General features: G+C 45.3%; 1 protein-coding gene and 1 long non-coding RNA gene across 4 annotated transcripts in view; one reads left to right on the forward strand and one right to left on the reverse strand.

Annotated features, from left to right (window-relative positions):
- PSD3 (pleckstrin and Sec7 domain containing 3) overlaps positions 1-22,020 on the reverse strand; it is a 157,201-nt gene extending 135,181 nt beyond the window's left edge. The window contains exons 1-2 of one of the 3 annotated variants that reach the window (XM_083718576.1): positions 21,887-22,010; positions 14,766-14,877 (exon numbers count right to left, since the gene is read on the reverse strand). In XM_083718576.1, coding sequence (XP_083574702.1) covers positions 14,766-14,877; positions 21,887-21,907 — 133 coding nt within the window. In that variant the 5' untranslated portion in view covers positions 21,908-22,010. Of the gene's footprint in view, positions 1-3,384; positions 3,500-14,765; positions 14,878-21,886 lie in introns of those variants that run through there. The other 2 variants (XM_083718578.1, XM_083718577.1) reach the window with 2 other exon arrangements.
- On the forward strand, positions 1,115-9,213 carry LOC310835295. Its single transcript, XR_014559519.1, has 3 exons — positions 1,115-1,399; positions 7,351-7,486; positions 8,852-9,213. It is a non-coding gene; the product is annotated as an uncharacterized lncRNA (long non-coding RNA).
- Positions 22,021-23,807: the final 1,787 nt, after the last annotated feature.

Raw genomic sequence — 23,807 nt, forward strand, 5'->3', positions numbered from 1 at the left:
CACTTGCGTATAATGCTTCTTAAGTGTTCGGTGTCCTTAGATACAGTTTCTCAGTAACCCATGGAACAATGGCTTAAGGAGAGGCTAGGTGGCTTGCCCAAATGTGTGTTTCCCACTGCCCTTCACCTTCCCCCAGGTGGGAGAAGAGGGGGGCCTTGCTCTCGTCTGTAACATCATGAGGTTCTTCAATGGCACCTTGAGTAGTTCTGATGCCCACGGCAACCACAGAGGGATGCCCCTGTTCCACTCTCAAGCTCCAGTCTGGGTCTAGGGTGAGGTAGAGGCTCTCTCTGGCACAGTCTGAGACACACTCAGAAAGCACCATCTTCTCACTAATCCCTTCCGTTGCTTTTCTTCAAAAAGTCTTTCCGCCTTCCGTCCCTCCAACATGCTTCCCAACACCACCCAACAGGATTCCAGACATTTCTCCCCCAACTCTCGCAGGCTCAGGTCTGGAAATTTGCAAGTGAAGGAAGCAGCTTGCCAAAGAATGAGTTTCAGGGGAGAAGAGTTCCACTTCAGGCCAGGCTTCCCTCAACCTAGGGCTGAGGTTGGGAAGCTATATTCCAAAAAATCTAGAGCGCACAAGGCTGAGGAAGGCTGGTCTAGACACACTTGCTATCTGGCTTAATGCGAAAATAACTTATATTGTCATTCATGTCTTGTATGGATCAGTACTTATTCAGTCACATATGCCTCAACCTTCAGTCAGATGTGTACAGCTTAACACCTGTGTTTACCACACTAGTGAGACCTAGGCCCTAGTGGGGCCATAGCATAGGCAAAATTTAAAGTAGGGCATTCCTGCTTTATAGCTCAGTGGCCGAGCCACTAAGTGCTGATTGGCAGCCTGTTGACAGGTGGTCCAGGCCACTAAGTGCTGATTGGCAGCCTGTTGACAGGTGGTCCAGGCCACTAAGTGCTGATTGGCAGCCTGTTGACAGGTGGTCCAGGCCACTAAGTGCTGATTGGCAGCCTGTTGACAGGTGGTCCAGGCCACTAAGTGCTGATTGGCAGCCTGTTGACAGGTGGTCCAGGCCACTAAGTGCTGATTGGCAGCCTGTTGACAGGTGGTCCAGGACACTAAGTGCTGATTGGCAGCCTGTTGACAGGCGGCTTCCTTTGCCTTATCCCAGAGCCATGTGTCCAATAGCTGCTATAGGACAACTGAACAATTGTCGCTTAGGAAACAATTCAAGTGGACCTGAGGTCACATTGACACAATCACTGGTGGTGAGACAATGGCCACTTGGGCGGTCATATAATTTTGCATCCTGCCTGCTGCAGGTGAATTTTCACTGCCAATTAAAAAATCTCCAGCTGTATCTGAAACAGGGTGGTTTAGTCTTCTGCTGTTAGGAAATGAGGAAACCCCAAAAGAGAAAACCACAGGCTAGAGGTAAGGCTTCAAGGGCTAGTGCAGATCTAAATCTGTCCTGCACAATAACCATGGAATCCCCAAGCCCAATCCTTGGGTTCCTAAAGTATGGTTTACGGACTTTGGTAGGAATAGCAGTCCATCCAGGTGGTCTATGAAAGGTTGTGGAAGAGCAGTCAAGAATACTTTACTTGGCCTTATTTATTCTGACAATAGGGATCAGTGGCTTTTGACCTGGACTGGATTTATCAAGCAGGGTAAAAGGGTTCTGGCCTAGATCCCTTTACAGTGGTACCTCGGGTTACAGACGCTTCAGGTTATAGACACTTCAGATTACGGACTCCGCTAATCCAGAAATAGTACCTCGGGTTAAGAACTTTGCTTTAGGATGAGAACAGAAATCGTGCAGCAGCAGGAGGCCCCATTAACTAAAGTGGTGCTTCAGGTTAAGAACATTTCAGGTTAAGAACGGACCTCCAGAACAAATTAAGTTCTTAACCTGAGGTACCACTGTATTTCCATATTACGGTGCTGGTGCAATCAACCATTTCCCAAAAAAGCTTTTTACCAATTAAAGGGGCTCTGATTCCATAAGAGAGCTGGGTTTTTGTTTTGTTTTGTTTTATGACAATGGGGCTAAAGGGGTGGGGAGTATATTAAGTGGTCTGCCAAGCCCTCTGGCAATTTTTAAATGGTCCAGAAAACCATGAGATTTCAGAACTGCTGCTCTAAGCATTATAAGAGATAGAGCAAAACCAAAGTCGTAAGATTCAGAGACTGATTTCCACTACACCACTAGCAGTTGGCACTTTTCAACGCCTCTTCAATATAATCTTGTAGTTGAGAGGCTGAGCTATGAATCATTAAAGCTCCAGATTTGGATCACGGCTCATCCACAAACTCGCACAGCAGCCTGATTCCATCAGCCCACCCTAGCGCAAAATGGGAATAATACCACCTCACAGGGTAGTTGTAAGAATAACGTAACAATAGGAAGTACTCTGAAATACTCGACAGCACCAAGCAGGTGTTAGCACTGATATAATTACCGATAGCTGAAATGTATGGTAACATTTAAAAAAAAAATGGAGAGTTTACCACTTGTCAATCAGGAGCAATGAGCCAGCCTCACTTTCAATTTCTAATTTCACTTGCAAATGAACTTATGGGAGGATTAAAGCTGTGCTCTGGCTTCGCTGTGCTAGCTGTAATGCGATTATTCTTTAAAAGTCTGCCCGCTCTCTTCTTTAAAAGTCCCCTGCTCTCCATCTAAGAGGCCTCATTCTATTCAGGTACAAAAGCTTTTTTTAAAAGTGTTCCAAGCTCTTTAAGAGAAACTCCTCCCTCATTCCCATCAAGCCACACAGCATCATGTCTTGTTCAACAACGAGCATATCACATCAATCCTCCACTCACCCACCCACCCTCCCCGGCCCGACAGCCCAATATAACTGCCTCACAAACAAGACCAGTAAAAGGAACACGGCTACAACATTTTAGGTGCCACTCCATGGAAGAAAACCAGAGAAATCATGCATATTGAAAAGGAACTGGGTAAATCTCCCTTCCCGCCCCCCAGGTAAACCCTTTTGCCGTCTATCTCTTCCCCCTCCCAACTTAAGTTTTATTTCTTTCTGGTAAACATATTTATGCCTTGAGGTATAAGACTGCATGAGAAAGCTGAGCCACTGCAGCGAATATAGCCTGGAAGCAGCTGGCGTCTTTCCTGATGACGGGGGCTTTTAAGAATCCAAAAACTTAATTGAGCATTGGAATAAATATGATCTATATGGCACATGTTAAAAAGCCAAAGGGAGACCGTCGGCTGAATGCCTGAAACTAGCTCGGGAAGCAAAGCACATTCATAGACCTCCCCCCGCAGAAAATGAGAGAGTGCTCTTTTACACACACGTTTGTGGGTGCATGAGTTTGCGCGTGTCCCTAAATCCCTATCATCTCCCTGAACAAATAAGATATAATTTTGTTGAACAGAGGCTACTACTCACAGAGATTACTGTAGCTCCAGCAGTTACCCATTGGTCAATGAAAACACACAGATCATCAGTTTATCTAATAAGGATGCAAGCTTAATTCAATTGCTGCCGTTCTAAGTCAACTGGATTTCAGAATAGTTTCAAATTTCCTGGCGGTGGCGGCAGCAGCAGCAGCAGCAGCCCGTTGCCCTGCATTGCACACAGTGATGTAAATGGAAGCATTCTGAGCATTATGAAACTGGAAAAAGGACTGCAGTCTCATTCCAGCTATGGCTGAAGATGAGTCCACCTCAGCAGCTTGTAGCAGAATAGCTACAGTAAGCTTTTCCCAAAATAAACATAAAAATCAAGATCTACTGTCTGGATATGATTTTTGCAGCCGACATTAATGATTAATGAGAGTTAATTTTATTCCTTGTTAGGCGTCATCGTAAAGCAAAAACCAAATAAAAGCAAGGAGGAGAAGTTCCGGTGCATTAATACCAGTGACACAGCAACACACACACAATCAATGATGCACGCTGTAATTGAGCCTTTTCTTTTATGGATTTACAAATGAAAGCAAGCTCACCATGCTTGTCTGCTGCTTTTATATGATGTCTATTCCAGTTCTGAATATTTTTTTACAATATAGGTCCCCCCGCCCGTGCTATGCATACATGTGCACACAGAATTCAGGATAGTCAGGGCAATGTATATTCCAGGACTTTGCAGGAGCAAAGGGGAAAACTGCTAAAGACAATACAGTGGTACCTTGGGTTACATACACTTCAGGTTACATACGCTTCAGGTTACAGACTCCGCTAACCCAGAAATAGTGCTTCAGGTTAAGAACTTTGCTTCAGGATGAGAACAGAAATCGGGCTCCGGCGGTGCGGCAGCAGCAGGAGACCCCATTAGCTAAAGTGGTACCTCTGGTTAAGAACAGTTTCAGCTTAAAAGGGGACCTTCGGAACGAATTAAGTACTTAACCCGAAGTACCACTGTACTGAGCATAGAATATCAGCTATCTTCTTATTAAAAAAATCACACACTCACACTCAAGTATCTTTCCTTCATGACTTCACAAAAATATACTTGAATTAGCCTGGTTCGCATGTCACAATAGACCATAGTTAAATGCAAATTATGGTTTACTATAAATGAGAAACATGCTAGGGCAAGCTGCTGAAAAATTCTCACTGGGCTCTTCTCCAGCTGCTGCGCCATCAGGAAACAAGCCAGATGTTGGCTTGTCGTGTCCAAACCCAGGCTTATGATTTGTTTTTCTCTCATGAGTGTTAACCAAAGTTTGTTCTTGTCTTAGCATTTGCAGTTTGTTTGGGGAGAAACAGACCGTGATCCTGGGTTTTGACAATAAAAGATGACAACAGCAGAAGGCGCAGCAGATAAGCACAAGAATTTGTCAGTAGCATGTACCAGCATGCTTTGCGGTCACAGTAAACCATGGTTTACTTTTAACTGACTCGAGAACTAGGCCATACTGTGAGCCACGTAAAGCTCCATGCTTCTCCTCATAAGTAACCAAACCAGAGTACAGTATGCAGAGTTGTAAAGCGTACACAAAAACAATTTTGCATAATTATAAAGGCTATACAGGATGCAGTTGTCTTAGCACAAAACTTCAATGTTGTTAGCACAAAGGGGAGAAACACCTCCCAATTTTGTGATTTAAAACAAGAACATCAGGGTAATTCAAATGCTGTCACCCAGGTGCCTATCGGAAGCCCACAGCTGAACATCAGGGTAATCCAAAAGCTACAAATGGATCTCAATTAATAAGCAGCAAAAAGTGAACATTACTAATCTGTATGTGAGAGACTCTCAGCCAGATAATTTAAGGGGGGCAAAGGAAGCCTGACTGTGGAACACAACTTAATGGGAAGTAAAACAGGAACTACGTTATTTATGTGCATACTGAATGTTTATAGTCGCTCCATAATATGGTTTCACTTGGTGGTTCACAAAGGAAATACAGAAGAAGGAAGAAAAAATAGCAGCTACTAAAACCACAATCAAAACAAATGTTTTGCCTATTGTTATGCCTTTCATCTTTTTTAATTACACCCATTCATCGACTAAAATATTTCAGCATTAATTAAAAATGCAGTTACTGGTGTAACATTTTACTATAATTTATTAGGATTACTGTATTTCATTGCGGGAAATTACAGGAAAACCGGTTTGCTACAATTTGCAAATTCAACTAGAACGTAAGAGGAGCCCTGCTGGCTTCAGGGAATGACTCATGTAGGCCAATATCCCATTCTCACAGTGGCCCCCCAGATGCATATTAGAAGCTCGCAGTTAAACAATCAAAAACGTTGCCAGTTTGCCTTTTTGACACATACTTGTGCGTCACGCAGGATAACTTGAGCAAAGGGTCCATAAGGAATTATGTTCTTATCAAGTAACTGTGTGGTGTTGCCCCCTGGAAGCCAGACATGGTCAGTTGCAACACAGAGGCCAGAGAGGGAACTGAGGCTCAAAGCAGGCAAGAGGATATTTAACCAAACACATGCGTGCTGCCAGGGGCATAGGAAGGGGGGTGAGGGTGGAGGTCCGCCCCAGGTGTCATCCTTGAGGGGGGTGACAAAATGGCACACCGCGGGGGTCGACACTTACTGCCTGCAGCGCGCAGGAGCCACGCATCTCTGCTGGGAGTGATGTGGTGGCTCAGGGCCCTGCGCTGCCCGAAACAGCAGCGTGGGGCTTGCATCCACCAGGCGGACTCCGTGGGCAGCTCACTACGCCACCCCAGTGGGCGGCTCACCCCACCCACACCGCTCCAGGTGCCGGAGCAGCTAGCTACGCCCCTGCATGCTGCTTTGGGCTATGAAGTGTTGAGTGGGATGGGAGAGCGGGAAACAGTGCCAATGTATTTCACATCTGGCAACCAATGTGCCGCCCCTTTGGTTTCAGAGAGCACATGGGTAGTAAAGATAAAGGTAAAGGAATCCCTGACCATTAGGTCCAGTCGTGGCCGACTCTGGGGTTGCGGCGCTCACCTCGCTTTACTGGCCAAGGGAGCCGGCATTTGTCCACAGACAGCTTCCGGGTCATGTGGCCAGCATGACTAAGCCACTTCTGGTGAACCAGAGCAGCGCACGGAAATGCCGTTTGACGTGCTTTGACGTGCTTTTGAACTTCTAGGTTGGCAGGAGCTGGGACCGAAGAACGGGAGCTCACCCCATCGCGGGGATTTGAACCGCCAACCTTCTGATCGGCAAGTCCTAGGCTCTGTGGTTTAACCCACAGCACCACCCGCGTCCCTGAGCACATGGATAGACAAGTCTAAAAAGCCTGGGACACAAATTTTCACAGCCCTCTACCAGCTACGGTGGCTCATTTACCAGAAGTAATGTATTTAGTGTTAACTCTGGAAATGTAGACAGTGGTACCTCGGGTTAAGAACTTAATTCATTCCAGAGGTCCGTTCTTAACCTGAAACTGTTCTTAACCTGAGCTACCACTTTAGCTAATGGGGCCTCCCGCTGCCGCTGCGCCGCTGCCAAGCAATTTCTGTTCTCATCCTGAAGCAAAGTTCTTAACCCGAGGTACTATTTCTGGGTTAGTTCTGAAGCGTCTGTAACCTGAGGTACCACTGTACTCAGTTTGGACCAAACAAAGCCTTCTAGAGAAAATGCAATGCTTCCTTCCATTTTCTGTAACCACCTCCTGAATCAGGTGTGTGTGCCATTCCCCAAACCCAAGAATATGTTTTAGAAAAGAGGAGTGAGGCAGCCCAGACTTCCTGAAGCCATTTCCCCAACTGCTTGAGCGACCGGAATTCTCAACAGCATTCTGAGTGTTGCAGTAAAGCTCCTCAGTGAGACGTAACCAATCGGAGTAAAGTGATTTGCATTAATATATTAATGTAAAAACACACACATCCCATTAGCCAAGCTGCAAATAACCAAATCTCTCTGTAATGATTGGCTACGATAATCCTGCAGCTCTCCTGACAAACCTTTTCAGGATTTGTTCCAAGCCATTTGCTCGTGACAAAGAAATCATCACCTCCGGAATGGGGCGAGGCTGTCACTCCAGCAACCGTGCCATTTGAGACAAAACCACAGTTTATATGGGAGGAGCGGAAAGTGGTCTACGTATGGTAAGTACACGGGAGGTAGCTTTGCAGATGATCACGCTATCCTGAAAAAATGATGGTACAGATGACATCTCTTTTTGCAGTCCTCCAGCATCATAAACATGGTTATGAAGCCTATCACACATATTAAAATCTGCATTGCTGTATATAAAACCACAACATCTCCAGTGGAAAATATACTGTGGAGTGGAGATGGGCAAAAGGGTTCATTAGCTACTTTAGAGGTGCCACTTTACAGCATTAACCTTATGGACAGAATTACTTTGCTACAGGGAGAAAATGCCAGTAATAGGGCTCTAATCTTCTGTAAGTCCCATTGAATTCAGGGAGCTTTCTTCTAAGTGGACGCACACAGGATTATGCAGTCAAAATTAAGTGTCTGAAGAACACAAGCACACAAAACGCTATTTTTTTTCCAACTACTGTGACGGTATATAGCTTGGACATTGAAACAACAGCCCTTGGAAGAGCAAGTCTGCTAGGTCCCAGATGCTCTGTTTCTGTTGATGGTGTCAACTGCAAAAAAAACCACCCCCAAAAACAACAACAGTCTGACAAGCCAAGGAGAGAGAAGAGAGAAATAAAACATTAGGAAAGGGAGAAAATATGAAGGAAAAAGCTTCCGTCCAGAAACATCCACTGGCGCAGAATTCGGTAGCCAGGTTGCTCACTGAGGCAAGAGGCATGCGATGGCACGAGAGGAGAAAATGGGGATATGAGAAATAATGAGACTGGGAGATGTTTCTGTTCACCCGGGCACTTAGCTCTTAACTGGGGTCATAGGGTACAACGAGAAGCCCATATTGGTGTTCAGCTTTTCATATGGTTTGGTACGATTTGTCCTTTTTATTATCGCTCTCAGTCAATTAATGTTCTATATATTTTCAGTGCATTTTAAACCCTGTATCCAGTGTTAGAAACTCAGGTATATAAGCTAGGTGTCAAATGGCTCCTTAAACCAGGCTTACAGTCGCCAAAACGGAATGCCCAGTTGCCATTTGGGGGCTAGGCGGCTCAAAAGTCGTATTTTTCCACACGACTTTTTGGTTCCCGAAATTCGTTGTGATTGTGCAAATAAAATATGACGGCTAGAATTCTACAGGATGTGTTAGTAGTGTGTGAAAACAGTCAAGATCCAAGGATCCTCAGGCATGCACCTCCAGATAGTAGAGACGTAAGGCGCCATCTTGGCGCCCGGGCATCTTTGCTCGGTTGCAAGTGGCCAATAGCACCTTGTGAATTTCGAACACAGCCTGTATCATGTATGTTTTTAAAACTGTACATCACTTTGAGACATTTTTGGAGTAAGCAATGAATAAATGTAATAAGTAAAATCAGAATAATAGCCAAATGGGTGTCTGGCCCAAGTTTGTTTCAGAGACAAAGAACCGTAAGAAGGAAGAACAAGCGGTGTTGAAGATTCCCACCAACAGTTAGTGCCTTAATAGCAAGATGAGAAGGCACACAGCCCTCTTGCTTATTTTCTCCCACTGTGGCAAGATGTACAGTGGTACCTCGGGTTACATATGCTTCAGGTTACAGACTCCGCTAACCCAGAAATAGTACTTCAGGTTAAGAACTTTGCTTCAGGATGAGAACAAAAATCGTGCTCCGGCGGCATGGCAGCAGCAGGAGGCCCCATTAGCTAAAGTGGTGCTTCAGGTTAAGAACAGTTTCAGGTTAAGAACGGACCTCCGGAACGAATTAAGTACTTAACCCGAGGTACCACTGTATTGTACTTTTTTTGAAATTCTAGCAATTATGAATAAAGTTGTATCTATACATCTACATGAGCATTTACGAATCTGTGTCCTCTTTTCAATGTTGAAGCACCGTCACCCCAGTACTGCCCGACTATGCAAAGGCCCCACCGTCTCAATTCACAGCCTCACCTGTTAAAATTGATCTTCACTGATGCCCTTCTTAATCACATGCCTCTTTAAACTCTTTGGCAATATCTGAGCAAATATTTTCATGGCTAAACCTTAATAAGCAGAGCTCCACATTTTAATCAAATAATCAGTGTGGCTAATCACCTTAAAGAATTAATTGCAGATTAAAACCGATCACAAAATTAAGCCGGGGGGCCAATAACAAATGAAAGCTCTAGGTCTTTGAATTCTTGCAGGACCTTCATGATGCAAGATTGAAGGAGAAGATGCTTGCGTTTCAGATCCAATGAAAAAGAAACTTGGAAACAGAAGAAGAAGAAGAAGAAGAAGAAGAAGAAGAAGAAGAAGAAGAGGAAGAAGAAGAACAACAACAACAACAAACAACAACAGTGGGGCTGAGAGACTTCAGAGAAGTGTGACTAGCCCAAGGTCACCCGGCAGCTGCATGTGGAGGAGCAGGGAATCAAACCCGGTTCACCAGATTACGAGTCCACTGCTCTTAACCACTACACCACGCTGGCTCTCCTCCTTGCAAAGCTGTCACATAGCTTGTTGTTCCGGGTGAAACTACTAATTTTTTTCTGCTAACGACAACCACAGTAGAACATCGGAGGCATACAGCTCATTTCCCCAGCAGGCATCTATCACAAATAACTGGTATTCCCTATTTCATCCCCATTTTTGCCTTTGACAGACGGCTTGTTAAAAAAAACTTTTTAAAAAACCATGGCATCTTAGGGATCAGAAGATTTATTGTAGCGTTTAGCTTTCACAGAATAGTCTCTGGCTGACACAGTTTCCTCTTTGGGTGTTGACAACATTTTGTTCCTAGTGAGCTGCTAGTAGAGCTGCCATTTGGAGATTTATCTCCTTCTTCAGGGCCTAAATATGAGGGGGGAATGGATGTCTCTTGGTGGGGAATATGTGGCCCCTGCAGCTATTGCTTAGACCAAACTTCCATCAGCTGCAGCCAAGACCAGAGAGGATTTAGGGGGGCAAAACCAGTCCAGTCACACTGGGCAAACAGCCTTGGGGGGCACTGCAACTATGATTTAGAATGGATAGAGAGAAGTGAGGGCAGCAGGTTTGGGCATCACACAGAGCACCAGTTGAAATATGAGACCCCAACTCTGCCACGGCCAGCACAGGGTAGTTGGGAATTGCAATCCAAACTAACTGGATTGGCTACAGGTTGGCATAGGCTGCAGTGCACAGATAACCATTTAACAAACTGCAGCAGCGGAGGTGTATTAAGATGGCATGCTTTATGGCATTCAGTATGAAGAAGGAAAGATACAGAGATATGTACACATACCTAAGGGACATGGGTGGCACTATGGGTTAAACCACAGAGCCTAGGGTTTGCCGATCAGAAGGTCAGCAGTTCAAATCCTGCCAACCTAGCAGTTCGAAAGCACGTCAAAGTGCAAGAAGATAAATAGGTACCGCTCCGGCCAGAAGGTTCGCCAGAAGCGGCTTAGTCATGCTGGCCACATGACCTGGAAGCTGTCTGCGGACAAATGCTGGCTCTGTCGGCCAGTAAAGCGAGATGAGCACCACAACCCCAGAGTCGTCCGCAGCTGGACTTAACGGTCAGGAGTCCCTTTCCCTTTTACACATACCTAGCCACACTTCAAGCACATTGGCTTGAGTTTAGAATCAGTCCTGAAGTGAATAGTGAATTTCAGCGGTATAGATATTAGAATTCATAATAACAGTCTAAGTCTAGCCATGGATATATAGTTCCCTCCATCACCTGTAAGTCTATGAGATACTATTGGGGAGCAGGGATCCTTAAGCAGTTAATCAGTACAGCTAGTAAATTAATCAACCAAAATTTTATCTGATTAATTAGTGAGTGGGGGGTAATCTTTATTGGTGGAAGTGAAAGTTGAGGGTACACCTTTTATTTTATTTCTGGTCTGCATTAGTGCTAGTGTCTTACTGTAACAGAGCATGAAAAAATATTCTAAATCCCCTTTCTTGCAAAGTGAGAGCTTTGGTTTATTAAGTTTTCTTTTTAAATTGTTTTTATTAAAGATTATCTTGGGTTACAAAAGTACATACATCGTCTCTATTTTCAGACCATAAAGTCCTTTCTGCAGTTGTAAGTTTATTGCACTTTCTTCAAGGGCATCTATATTGTTTGGCTCATACGGAAAAAAAGCAGTCAATCCGCAAAGAGGCAGGTGACTGAGTACAAAATTCTTTAGTCAGTTGGCATCCCTTCTATTAAGTAATCTAATCGTATCTCTTTTCACCTCCACCATGAGATTATGTGGACTGAATGCTATGATGACTGCACTACTAATGTGAGCAATACTCTGGGTTTCTTGAATAAAGACTGTTCCATAAACAAATATGGGTTTTTAATTTTTTTAAAAAACCTTCTTGACACGAGCCAAGTTCTACAAGTCAGTAAATGTTTCTTATGAGGCACTTCAAGAGTTTTCCTCACTTGAAACGCCAACGCTTGGGAACTTTCACTAATGAATCAATGGCCCCTTTCTTCTCCCCTCGCTCCAGATAAAAGCTCCTTTAGTTTTCCTCTTTCTTCTGTTTCCTAAAAGAGCGAGGATGGGACTGGGTGAGAGAGAACCTTCTTCCCCAGGTCTGCCAAAATTAGCCTAATGTGCAAACACAGACACAAACCACCACCTAGAATTACCGTATTGGCCTGAATATAAACCTCACTTTCCCCCTCCCAAATTCCGACCGTGAAACGTTAAAGTGCAGCTTATATTAGCAACCTTAGAGTATGCAACCAGGAGCGTGCGGCAAACAGCACCAGGAGCGTGGCAAAGCGGTGCCCGCCCTGTGCGTAGTACCCTGTTCTCTCCCCCAAGACTGGGAAGGGAGAGAGCGAAGAAGGGGAAAGGCCTCCGCCAGCAACGCAGTGTAGCTCCCCACCCCCCACCCCCCAGTATGCAGCCAGTGGCAGCGAGGAATGGAGCAGCTTATATTCAGGTATTTTCCCCCCTCCAATTTTAAAGGTGCGGCTTATATTCGGGTGCGGCTTATATTCGGGCCAATACGGTATTTAAAACCCCTGCCCAATGTGCAGAAGAACTGACTGTGGTCCGAGGGCACTTCCACACTGAAGTACCTGCAGGAGCAGCCCTGAGATCGTTGGTTTTCCAGATCCAAGCCCCCTGCTCTTCTTACAGCAGAAGTGGATGTCTATCAGTCAGCTATCTGTTCACATGTGACAGCCATCCAGCTCTCTGGAAAAGTATGGAAGTGATCGTTTGCTATAATATGTCCACACGGACCCTGGTATTACCTCCAGGGTTTGAGGACTTCACAAATCATTGAGTGTAACAAGAGACATAAGCTTACTACAATGTTCTACCACCTTCTCTTAAAAACCAACTATCCATCACACCTCAGTGTCTAAACCAGTGTTTCCCAACCTTGTGCCTCCAGATGTTTTTGGCCTACAACTCCCATCATCCCTGACCACTGGTCTTGCTAGCTAGGGATGATGGGAGTTGTAGGCCAAAAACATCTGGAGGCACAAGGTTGGGAAACACTGGTCTAAACAGACAGTAGTAGGACAGACTCGGTGCTCCTCCTGTTCCATTTCTGTTCCACCCTTCCCAACTTCCCTTGCAATCCTTAGCTTAACACAATCTGCAAAGCAAGGACCTGTTGATGTGCACTGCCTCTAGCACAGACTGCCAATGGTTTTCCGACAGGGGATAGGAAATGCACAGCGTTTCCCGTGTTCAGCTAACCAGTGTTTCTCAACCTGTGGGTCCCCAGATGCTGTTGGACTACAACTCCCATCATTCCTAGCCAGCATGACCAGTGGTCAGGGATGATGGGAGTTGTAGTGCAACAACATCTGCGGACCAACGTGCTGCAGGGGAAGAGGAGAGACATGGGAACCGATCATTCGGCGATGCAAGGGGCCAGCAGCTAGTCTCCAGCACCCTACCTTCTGTGACACCACTATTTTGGATCCTCAAGAAGCCAGGCAAAATACGTTGCAGCTTCTAACTGAACTGAGAATCAGCTGACCTCCCAGCTTGAATATGGTCAGCTGACTCTCCAAATTCTCAGCTTCCACAATCAGAGGCAGGAATGGTCCTAAATACCAATTGCTGGAAGCCGCAGGAGGGGAGAGTGCTGCTAAGCTCAGGTACTGCCTGCAATTTTTAACAGAGGCATCTGACTGGCTACTTTGAGAACAGGATGTTGAACTGGATAGGTTGATCCAGGAGTCTCCTCTCACATTCAGATGCTTCAGAGACTTCAGGATTCCCCTGAAGTGTGGCCCCAGCTGTTGGCGTATCATTAATTAATGCAATTTATTCAGAATTTTATTTCGCCCTTATCCTTTCTTGCACACCACTTTGACATTTTATGTTAAGTGGTACAGCGGTACCTTGGTTTAAGAACAGCCTAGTTTATGAACAACTTGGATTAAGAACGCTGCAAACCCAGAAGTAGGTGATTTGGTTTGTGAACTTTGCCTTGGAAGCAGAACATGTTTTGCTTCCTGTTGAGTGTGTTCCATTTGTAAACTGAGTCCCCCGCTGCTATGGGAAAGCACACCTTGATTTAGGAACATTTTGGTTTAAGAATGGACGTCCGGAATGGATTAAGTTCGTAAACCAAGGTACCACTGTATATAAATCTGTGCAATAAATAAATAAGTCAATAGTGAACCCATGCCTGCCTTTGACCTTGTGTTTGTTTCTGGCTCCCTCATGTCCTCCATTGTTGCCTTGAATCTAGACCTTCTGTTTGGCTTCAGGTCTGCAACTGCTTCTGACCCTCTTATTCTTGTCTGCCCAGTCTAGAGCCTGATCTCCAGCCCCACCTGTGGACCATGCCCACTACTCTCCAAAAGGTTCAGGTAAATTCATATGAACCTTGTAGGAAAGCAGGATACAAACTATTGGGTGGGGGCTGGTTGTCCTGCTGCCATATCATATATCCAGATTGGGGTTTCACCAATCTGCTCAATTTGCCTTGGGGACTTTTCTGGATGTGAAGCATCAGATTTCCAGTAGATCCACTCACTGCTCATCCAAGGTGGTGTGAATTGCCAAGGAGACTTCCAAGGCAGGTGGTCCTCCAGTTATTATTAGAGTACAATTCCCATCTTCCCTGACCACTGGAGATGGAGTCAAACCACAATCTTGAGGTCCACATGTCTCCATTCTTGGCTTAACTAGAGGAAATGAAGGGAGGCGATCATAATCACCGTTGAGAGACCAGGAGCTCCCTTTCCTATACCTGCCTTAATTTCAGATCAAGGATGTGTCAACGCCAACATGTCTGACTTAAACAAACAAACAAATATATATATATATCCAGTACTGAAGGAGTGCACAATCTTGCACCCAAGAGTCAGCACTTGGGAAATGATCAACGCTTACCAGATTCTGAAATATTTTCATTTTCTGATCCACCAAATAAAAACTCATATTTGGCCTTGGCAACACTCTGAGAATGAGCCGATGCACCGTTAACCCAAACAAATGCTTCTCCCTGCAAACAAAAATAGAAGAAAAACATGTTCAGTTCACTGTGACACATTCCACTGGCAATGCTCATCTCAAAGCGGGAGTGGGATTTATTTATTTTTTAAAAACAGCAGACTGACCTTGAACACCCTGCAAAGCAAGACCCTTGCTTATCTCCCTCTTTCTCTCTTAAACACACAGAGGGGGGTGGGTGGGAACTATTTTTGCAATGGCAAACATACACACCCCTCTCATTTCCTTGCTCTTCGGCAAAACGCTTTCCAATAATTAGTTACACAACTTATACAGCAATCCTATGCGCACTTTCTAGGGCTGAACTCACCAAGGCTTACTTTTCAGTAAACATGCATAAGCTTGACCTACAAATCTCTTAAACCACATTTTTCTATTCTTATGTATACATTGTCAAAGCATACCAGATCGTCTGGGAGATAGGCACCATTTCTCTCCACCCAACGCACATCTGGACACATCACAATCTGGCACATGTTAAAAAGATGGTATACAGCCATACCTCGGATTACAGATGCTTCAGGTTGTGCGATTTCGGGTTGCGCACCATGCCGAACCCGAAAGTACCGGAATAAATTTTCAGAGCAGTTTTTAAAGTTATATAAAAAATTACTGATTTGGTTATACTAAGAAATACATAGACAGATAATTACAAATTTTATTGTGAGGTTTAATAAGCTCACTGTTTATATCTGGACAACTTTTCTGCTGTACTTTATTGGAAGGAGAAAAATAATCATTTCCTTAATAACAATTTAAACAATTTATTTAACTAAAACAATAACATTATAGCATATGCATGTTTGTTAACTGATGTGGTTAAACAATGTAAAAAACAACAATTTAAGACTGAGTTTTGGCACACATGAAAAAATCTCATTTCCTGATTAATAGCCTTTGGACTATAATGTAACTTGAATAGAATACTATCTTTAGAAAGATTTTTCCTTTAGAAAGATTATTGATTTTTATCCACCCTGACGGCAATGACTCTCTGGGATTGCAGACCAGGGTCTCTTCCAACCTCACCAGATGTCAGGAATGGACCTTCTGCAGACAAAGCTCTACCAGATAGATGGACCAATGATCTGATTCAAGGCAGCTTCCTTTGTTCTTATGAAATGCCGCAGGACCATGCTATAGCTCCTTCCCATACAAGCATTGCCCAATTTCTGGAGGGCCAACACTGGGCCACAGGGGAACCTCCTTGTCCCCCATCAACCCAACAGCATCTGAAATGCTGTTCTGCAGCATCTCCTAATCTCATCAGGTACCAAGTCTGGGTGCATATACAGCAGCCATGCCTCAACTCTTAAAGATGCCTGTTTTGACAGCATGAAACTGTAAAAGTGGGATAGCTCAGTGAATTTACAATAGGGAGGGGCAGTGGCGTAGCGTGGGTTGTCAGCACCCGGGGCAAGGCAAGTAATGTGCGCCCTCTAACCCATGGATTTGCGCCCCCTAACCCGTGGATTTGCGCCCCCTAACCCTAACCCCAGGTGTTGCGCCCGGTGCGGCCGGCCCCCCCTGCACCCGCCACGCTACGCCACTGGGGAGGGGAAAATAAATAAACGAGAGGCGAGGCCACAAACTTGATTCTGAGCAAGCAGAGGTTTGTGGTGGCACTGAAGATGCCCAGTGTGTTTTTCAGCTGATTTGCTGCTGCCTCTGAAGCAGGCAGTCTTCTGCAAAACTTATTCCACTGTCTTGTTACTTTAAGCTTTTAGGTGTATCTCACAGAGCTTTCGGTGCTGGCTGCCCTTCCCTTCCTTCCACCAGCGCATTAGCGGCTGCATCTCATCAGTTCCAGCAATGAGCCGGATATTCTCAGAATCTGGCTTCTCCCTTTAAAAAGTTAATGGAACTCTGAAGTCATTCAGAGCCTAAATAAGATCTATTCTGGCAACCCTGCTTTGCGACTTCCTGTGCTGTCAAGCAATTTTATGAGGATCCTCTGGTCAGACGTAGGGAGCGATAATATGGAAGGCAGTGTGGTCTCGGCTAGGAAGCACAGAAAAGATTGTCAGTGAGTATAGCTGCTATTTTTTTGCCTCTGCTGCTGAACTGGTGCAAACCTCAGAACAAACTACTGCTCCTCGTCTTATAATTTGGATCTTGAGGTTATGCAGGCTTTCACGAAACAAATTGGGCCGGATTGCAGCTTGTGGGTCATGATACAGTCTTTAGCTTTGCATGCCATTTATCTCACAAGGCCTGCACATAAAGACTACAGTCCTCTGACCAGTTAAATGCCCTTAAGTCACATTTTACTTGACGCTTTTCCTGCTCAGAGATCATGTGCACCATCATTTATGAAATGCCGCTCAAAAGCATGGTCGGGAACACACTGAGGTAGTGTCACTAAAGCAGCAAACACAGGCAGAATTAATCTGAAAGTAAGTACAAGAGGGAAAGGGACGCGTGTGGCACTGTGGGTTAAACCACAGAACCTAGGACTTGCCGATCAGAAGGTCGGCGGTTCAAATCCCCGCAACAGGGTGAGCTTCCGTTGCTCAGTCCCTGCTCCTGCCAACCTAGAAAGGACGTCAAAGTGCAAGTAGATAAATAGGTACCGCCCTGGCGGGAAGGTAAACGGCATTTCCATTCGCTGCTCTGGTTCGCCAGAAGCGGCTTAGTCATGCTGGCCACATGACCCAGAAGCTGTACGCCGGCTCCCTCGGCCAATAAAGCAAGATGAGCGCCGCAACCCCAGAGTCGGTCATGGTCAGCGACCTAATGGTCAGCAATCCCTTTACCTTTAAGTACAAGTGGAACTTACAAGGACTGGGTGATTGATTAATATATTATTCAAAACCAGTTCGAAGTCCATATTGTGATATCGGTTTCATAGTTTTCGACCTGGCAATATATTGCAACTCAAGATGTGCGTGTGTGCTATACAAAAATCACAACGTGGGGGAAACTGTGAAGCCAGCCAGTGCTTCTGCACAATTTCATCCTTATTTCAGACATTGAGATACAACAGCCTATCACAACGTTTAGCTGGTGTTATATCATAAAGTTGAGAACCATATATTGCCCAGCCCTACTGTCTGCCTCTACATAGTTCCATCCTTATTTCAGACATTGTGTTATATCCATATATTGCGATATTTAGTTGGTGATATATCATGATGTCGAAAACAAGATGTCGCCCAGCCCCAGAACTTACTTCTGAGCAAACATGCATGGATTGCTCTGCGTCATTATGAGTTCATAATGTAGACCCCTGGACTTCCTGGTTAACTCCTTGGCTTTCTATCTCAGTCTCATCTTCTGGCTACAATACCACCACTTCTAATTCAGATACTGAGTGCAAACAGAATTACAGTGGTACCTCTACTTACACGCACCTCTGGTTAAATATCCTTCGGGATACGCACGCGGCAAACCCAGAAGTATTTTTCCGGGTTTCGCCACATGCGCATGTGCAGAAGCGCTCTACCGCGCCACACACATGTGCAGAACAGGTACCTCCAGTTGCAAAAACCTTGGGATCGACCGGAGCTCCGGAATGGATCCCGTCCACAACCAGAGATACCACTGTAGAGCCAAAACATGGGAAGTCAAAAAACAAAGAGGTAGTATTAGCATAAAGAAGATACAGGAAAGGAAGGAAGGAAGGAAGGAAGGAAGGAAGGAAGGAAGGAAGGGGGAAGGAAGGAAGGACAGCTCAGTTGGCCACAGAGTGTTGGTGTCAGTTGGAAAAGAAAAATGAGAAAGTAGGTGGGGGAAAGAATGAAGTAAATATCCTGAAGGAAAGTGCATCTGGAACCTAGAAAGAGGTGAAAATACACTGAAATATTTTGCAGCGGGCCTTTTGCAAGGGCTGCAAAGTATATACACAAAGTATCAAATGTGGTGACAGTAATAATAATACAACAAAACAAAAACACCACAAACTGGCTTATAAGTATAAAACCAAATTTGCTAGAATAATAGCTAGAATAGAGATAGACGTGTAACCATTCAAACAACAAACATACTAAGGTGCCATGTGCAAAACAAAGTCTGGAGATACTGTAAACATGGAGTGGATAAATGTACAACTGTATCTTAACCAGTTACATGTGCAGTAAACGTTATACAGACTGGATAAATGAACCGTTCAAAAAGTAGAGTAAGTCCAATCACAGAACGGCAACCCCGTGCCACCATAACGGCAAGGGTAGCACACTGGAGAATATGAAAAAGTTTTTCAAAGCTGTTTTTCAAAGATTGAACCACGGGAAGGCAATCACGGGAAGGCAAATCAAAGCCACCACCTTGGTGAGAATAACGCTTCATCAGTCCAAAAAGTGATGCTGCACTTTTAACCATGTAAACATGTTCATTTATCCAGTCTGTATAACGTTTACTGCACATGTAACTGGTTAAGATACAGTTGTACATTTATTCACTCCATGTTTACAGTATCTCCAGGCTTTGTCTTGCACTTAGTATGTTTGTTGTTTGAATGGTTACAAGTCTATCTCTATTCTAGTAAATTTGGCTTTATACTTATAAGCCAGTTTGTGGTGTTGTTCTTTTGTTGTATTACTTTTGCAAGGGCTACCTAAAGAACATATGTGACACACATTGTGGTGCTGTATATATTCCAAGTATTATTTAAGGGTTTCTTCTGAATCAAGTACACCAAGTGCACTGCTGACCTCAGTGGGACCAAACATGTACACAAGACTGGAAGAGAGGAAAGGCAAATGCAGATCATGGTAGCCAAGATGGGCACAAACTGAATCACTGCACATTTGACACAGGCAGCGTGTTGGCCGGAGGTCTCCATGTCTTGCACTGGGGTTCCACTACAAAAGGGCAGACACACATTGCTAAATACATCCTCAGGGACATGCAATAGGGAGCCACAAATCCCCATCCACTGGATATTTAAGAATCCCACCAAACGCTAGCAGGTGGCAATGGCTCTGTTCCATTTGATAAATGGATACAGGAGTCTTGCTCAGCCAGTGGACAGAATGCAGCCAATGACACACACACCCCCCCCCCCCCGTTTCTATAAAAGAAAAAAACTGGAGAATCATTTATTAAAAACCTGAGGAAGGTCCGAAATCCCCCTAGGGTGAGCCAGACCCTTCACAGGACAGTTCTTTTGAGAACTGCCTTGCATTGCTCATGGGGAAAGATGTCTCCCTTAAATCAAGAACGCATGACCCAAAGTCATGTCTAAGTCAGCTGTACGGCTGCAGCGCTTGATACTTCTTCCAGTCATTGAAAAGTTGTCAGTAGGGAGTTACACGTTGTTTTTCTCAACGGCCACCCTCAACAAAAGTTCTCTCTTTCACAGTAGTGCCTTTAATGTAGTCCAGACTTTTTGGGAGCTATTGCAGGAAATTCCCCAGGTTCATCATTGCAATGTGTTAAACTGAGCCTGATCTCTGGAACTAAAAATAGGTTTCAAGCAATCAGATGAAACAGAAAAGAGCTCTCTCTCTCGCTCTCTCGCTCTCTCTCTCTCTCACACACACAGAGCACTCTTTTGCATATAATTAGAATGAACTGGGACAGATGCAGGCTGTCAACCAACTAAGAATGGGGGAGTAAAGACCATATGGGACAAAGGCCTGCGGCAGTTATAAGATGTACGGTATGGCCCAAGTGTGCCCAGATGTCAAGACACAGAAATGTGTCCTTTAGTTAGCTACATAAACTGAGCTGTATCCAAATGTTAGTCATACTCAGAACAGACCCGCTGAGATTGAACGGGCACTGCTAATAACTTAAGTCTATTAATTTCAATGGGTTAACTCTGAGTGGAACTTAAGTTGGCTACAGCCCAGTTAACCTAACAATTACCAGTGTTGTAGATATGTGCCTAATGACCTAGATGCTATGCAAAATACAAAGGGACAGGCCCTGTCCCAATACATGCGCACTGAAAAATAAGTCACATTGAGTTCAGTGGGATTTATTCCTGGTTAAGCAGGAAAAGGATTGCAGCCCTAGAGAACAAAGTTACAAAACTGGAGGAAGCGAAAGACAAAGCGACGACCAAAGCAAATTAGATGCAAAAACATGCCAACTTGCAACTTTGTTTTGGCTGTCGAAGCATTTCCATTATAATTTTAGTGGCCTGTGCAGTTTTTATCCACAGGTGCTAAATATCAAAAGAGGCGGGGGAGAAATCACAGCCATATCGTGCTACTTTTGCTGCTCTGCTGAAACACAAGGAAGCTCTGGCCGCTGGAGCATAAACATAGCAAAAAAAAACAAAAACCCAAACCCAACCTTTGTTAAATACACTTCACATTAACATCATCGTCATTTACATTCCCAGTAATCTTTACAACAAGCCTGCGAGGTAGGGCAGTTCTAAACTCATGCTTCAGGGGTGGGGATAGTCAAACACAGAACAGCTTGCAGAGCAAAGCTTAGATTTTAGCAGGAAACTTCAAAGCAGGGGACCTCTGTACTATTTCAAAACAGGTCGCTCGTCCTCAGGTGAGCTCAGGTGGTGGTGCTCATGGTTCCAAACCTCACCCCCTCCCCCGCGCGCGCCCCTCTTTTCCCTCACAACAACCCTGGAAGGAAAGCCCGCCTAACTAAACACGACCGCCTTCTCCACTAGATCCAGATGTCTTAGAGGAGCAGAGATTTGAGCTGTGCCTTTACCCCCAGCCTAAGTAAGCCACGCTCCCCACCCGCGCCCCCTGGGAATGGAACTGGCCTGAAGACGCCGGCGCGGTTGCCAACAGAACCCCCGACAGCTTCCAAAGCACCCTAGAAATGCGTAAAAGCGCAAGGCGCATCGCCCTATAGATTTCCTTTTCTCTCTCATTCATTCGCTCGCTTGCACACACATCAGAAGCAGCGGGAACGGGAGAGGGGGGGGGAGGATGGCTTTGCCTCGGCGGCTCCAAGCAGCGCATAAAGAGGAAACTGTTCCCAGGCAGCATTTATGTAAGAAAGCAAAACTCAGCCACGGGCGCACGAAGAAAGGCGAAGGAATAAGGCGCGGAGCAGGGCGGGTGGCGGGACTCCCTTACCCCACCGTCGCCTCCTTCCATCTTCCATCTCCCGGCCCTCGTCCGATGAAGCTGCAACAATAGCCCGGGGTTGGTGGGTGGGTGGTCGCGTGGGGAGGAGGCTGCCTCGCCTCCCTCGCCGATGATCCCTTTGTTAGAGGCGGAGAAAGAGGGAAGCACGCCGAGGCAGGAGCGCCCGGCAGCCGAGGGTGATGCGCGGGGATTGCAACTGCTGCTCCTGCCGGCGGCCGGGAGGCGGGCATGTGCCGGGGGGGGGGGGGGAGAGAGACGGGGACGCGCGCGCTCCTCTCACGCGGCGAGGGGGCGGCGGCGGCGAGGAGTCGGCATGACAACGAGGCGGTGGGGAGGGGTGGCCGCCCGCAAGAACTTCAAGCTGGGCAAGCGGCAGAAGCTCCTGCACGGGGAGGGAAGGTGAGGCGGTTCTTCTGGGCATGTGCAAAGCCATCCGCCTCGCTCCGGTGGTGCCTCCAAGCGGCTGCACATGTGCAGTGCGGGGCAGTGAAGCCGCCGGGGGAGGTTCCTTTGCCCGCACTTTGGCCGCCTGCTGAGAAAGCGCAGCTGTTCTGGCTGCCACTGGGTCTGGCTTCGCTGAGAGGCGAAGTGAGGTCGAGGTTGGTTCGGGCGGTTCAGGTTGATGAAGGGTTAAGGCTGCATTAAAATAAAAAAAACCACACACACACAGACAAGTTTTATCCTAATCTCCAAGGCGGCAGGAGAACATGCAGCCAGGAATTTATTTAATGTTTTGATTTTGGTTTGTTTTTTAATATATTTTTTAATTAAATTGTCAGTTTTACAGTTTAAAGTACACTCATTTTTAAATCCTTAAAATATCAATGGCTATACTGGATTGTTTCGTTTCTGCAAAATGTGCAGGGATTTATGATATGTAAAATGAACCATGAAAAGAAGGGAAGGCGTTGATATTTAATGTTTTGATTTTGTGTGTCCAGGATCATAATGATTCGACCCCCGAGACAGCCCTGTATAAGGGAAGTTTGTTTAATGTTTAATTATGTTTTTATATATGTTGGAAGCCGTACAAAGTGGCTGGGGGCAACCCAGTCAGATGGGTTGGCTGTGAATAGTAAAATATATTATTATTATTAATAATAATAATACATAGGGTGTCCCTATTTTCATCAGAGAAGTGTTGAAGGGTAGGCAGTCTGCAACAAAGGAGAATAACCAGGAATATTTTATATCCCATTGGTATCCACTGGAATGTGATTCCAACCGATGCCCTGAATAAGCAGAGCCAGCCCTACTGTTGGGCAAAGTGAGATGCGGCGCTACAAGCAGAGATTGCGGAAGATTGTTAAAGAAACAGCAAATGATTTAGGCTGCCATCCTATACTGTACTCCTATACCTGGGAGTAATCCCCAGTGAACAATGGGACTTTTGAGCAGACATGTATAATCAAATTGTGCCGTTAGTTTATTACACTTTTCCCGCCGTTTGGACTTCCTGCCTTGGCCTGTCTGTTTGGAAAGATCTAAGCTTTCCCCTCCCTCTGTGACATTTAGTGCCTTCTGTATCAAAAAAGAAATAAGCGCAACAGATTTGCAACAGATGAGCCAACGAAGGCAGCAGCAGTGCAGTCGTACGCCACAGGGAAGGAGAGTCATCAGCTTGTTGACACAAGTGTGACTCACTCTTACAGGCTCTACGTATAAGAAAGACAAAAATTAATCTATGTCACATTTGTGCACAGCTATATTCTACATGCTCTCTCACTTACCTTCTCTTCTCTGTGTGTGTACTGTATTTATGTATATCTGTGCTTACGTGTCTATACAGCCAGCCATACTGACCCACTGAGCCACAGGAGGGATCATTTCATTTCCCAAGGAAGGCCACCTTGTAATTTCATTTTTGCTTTCTGCACTCACACTTTCAAATAAAATTAATAACATGAAA

Source organism: Podarcis gaigeae, assembly GCF_964106915.1.
Source record: "Podarcis gaigeae genome assembly, chromosome: 17".
In the NCBI taxonomy this organism is placed as follows: domain Eukaryota; kingdom Metazoa; phylum Chordata; class Lepidosauria; order Squamata; family Lacertidae; genus Podarcis; species Podarcis gaigeae.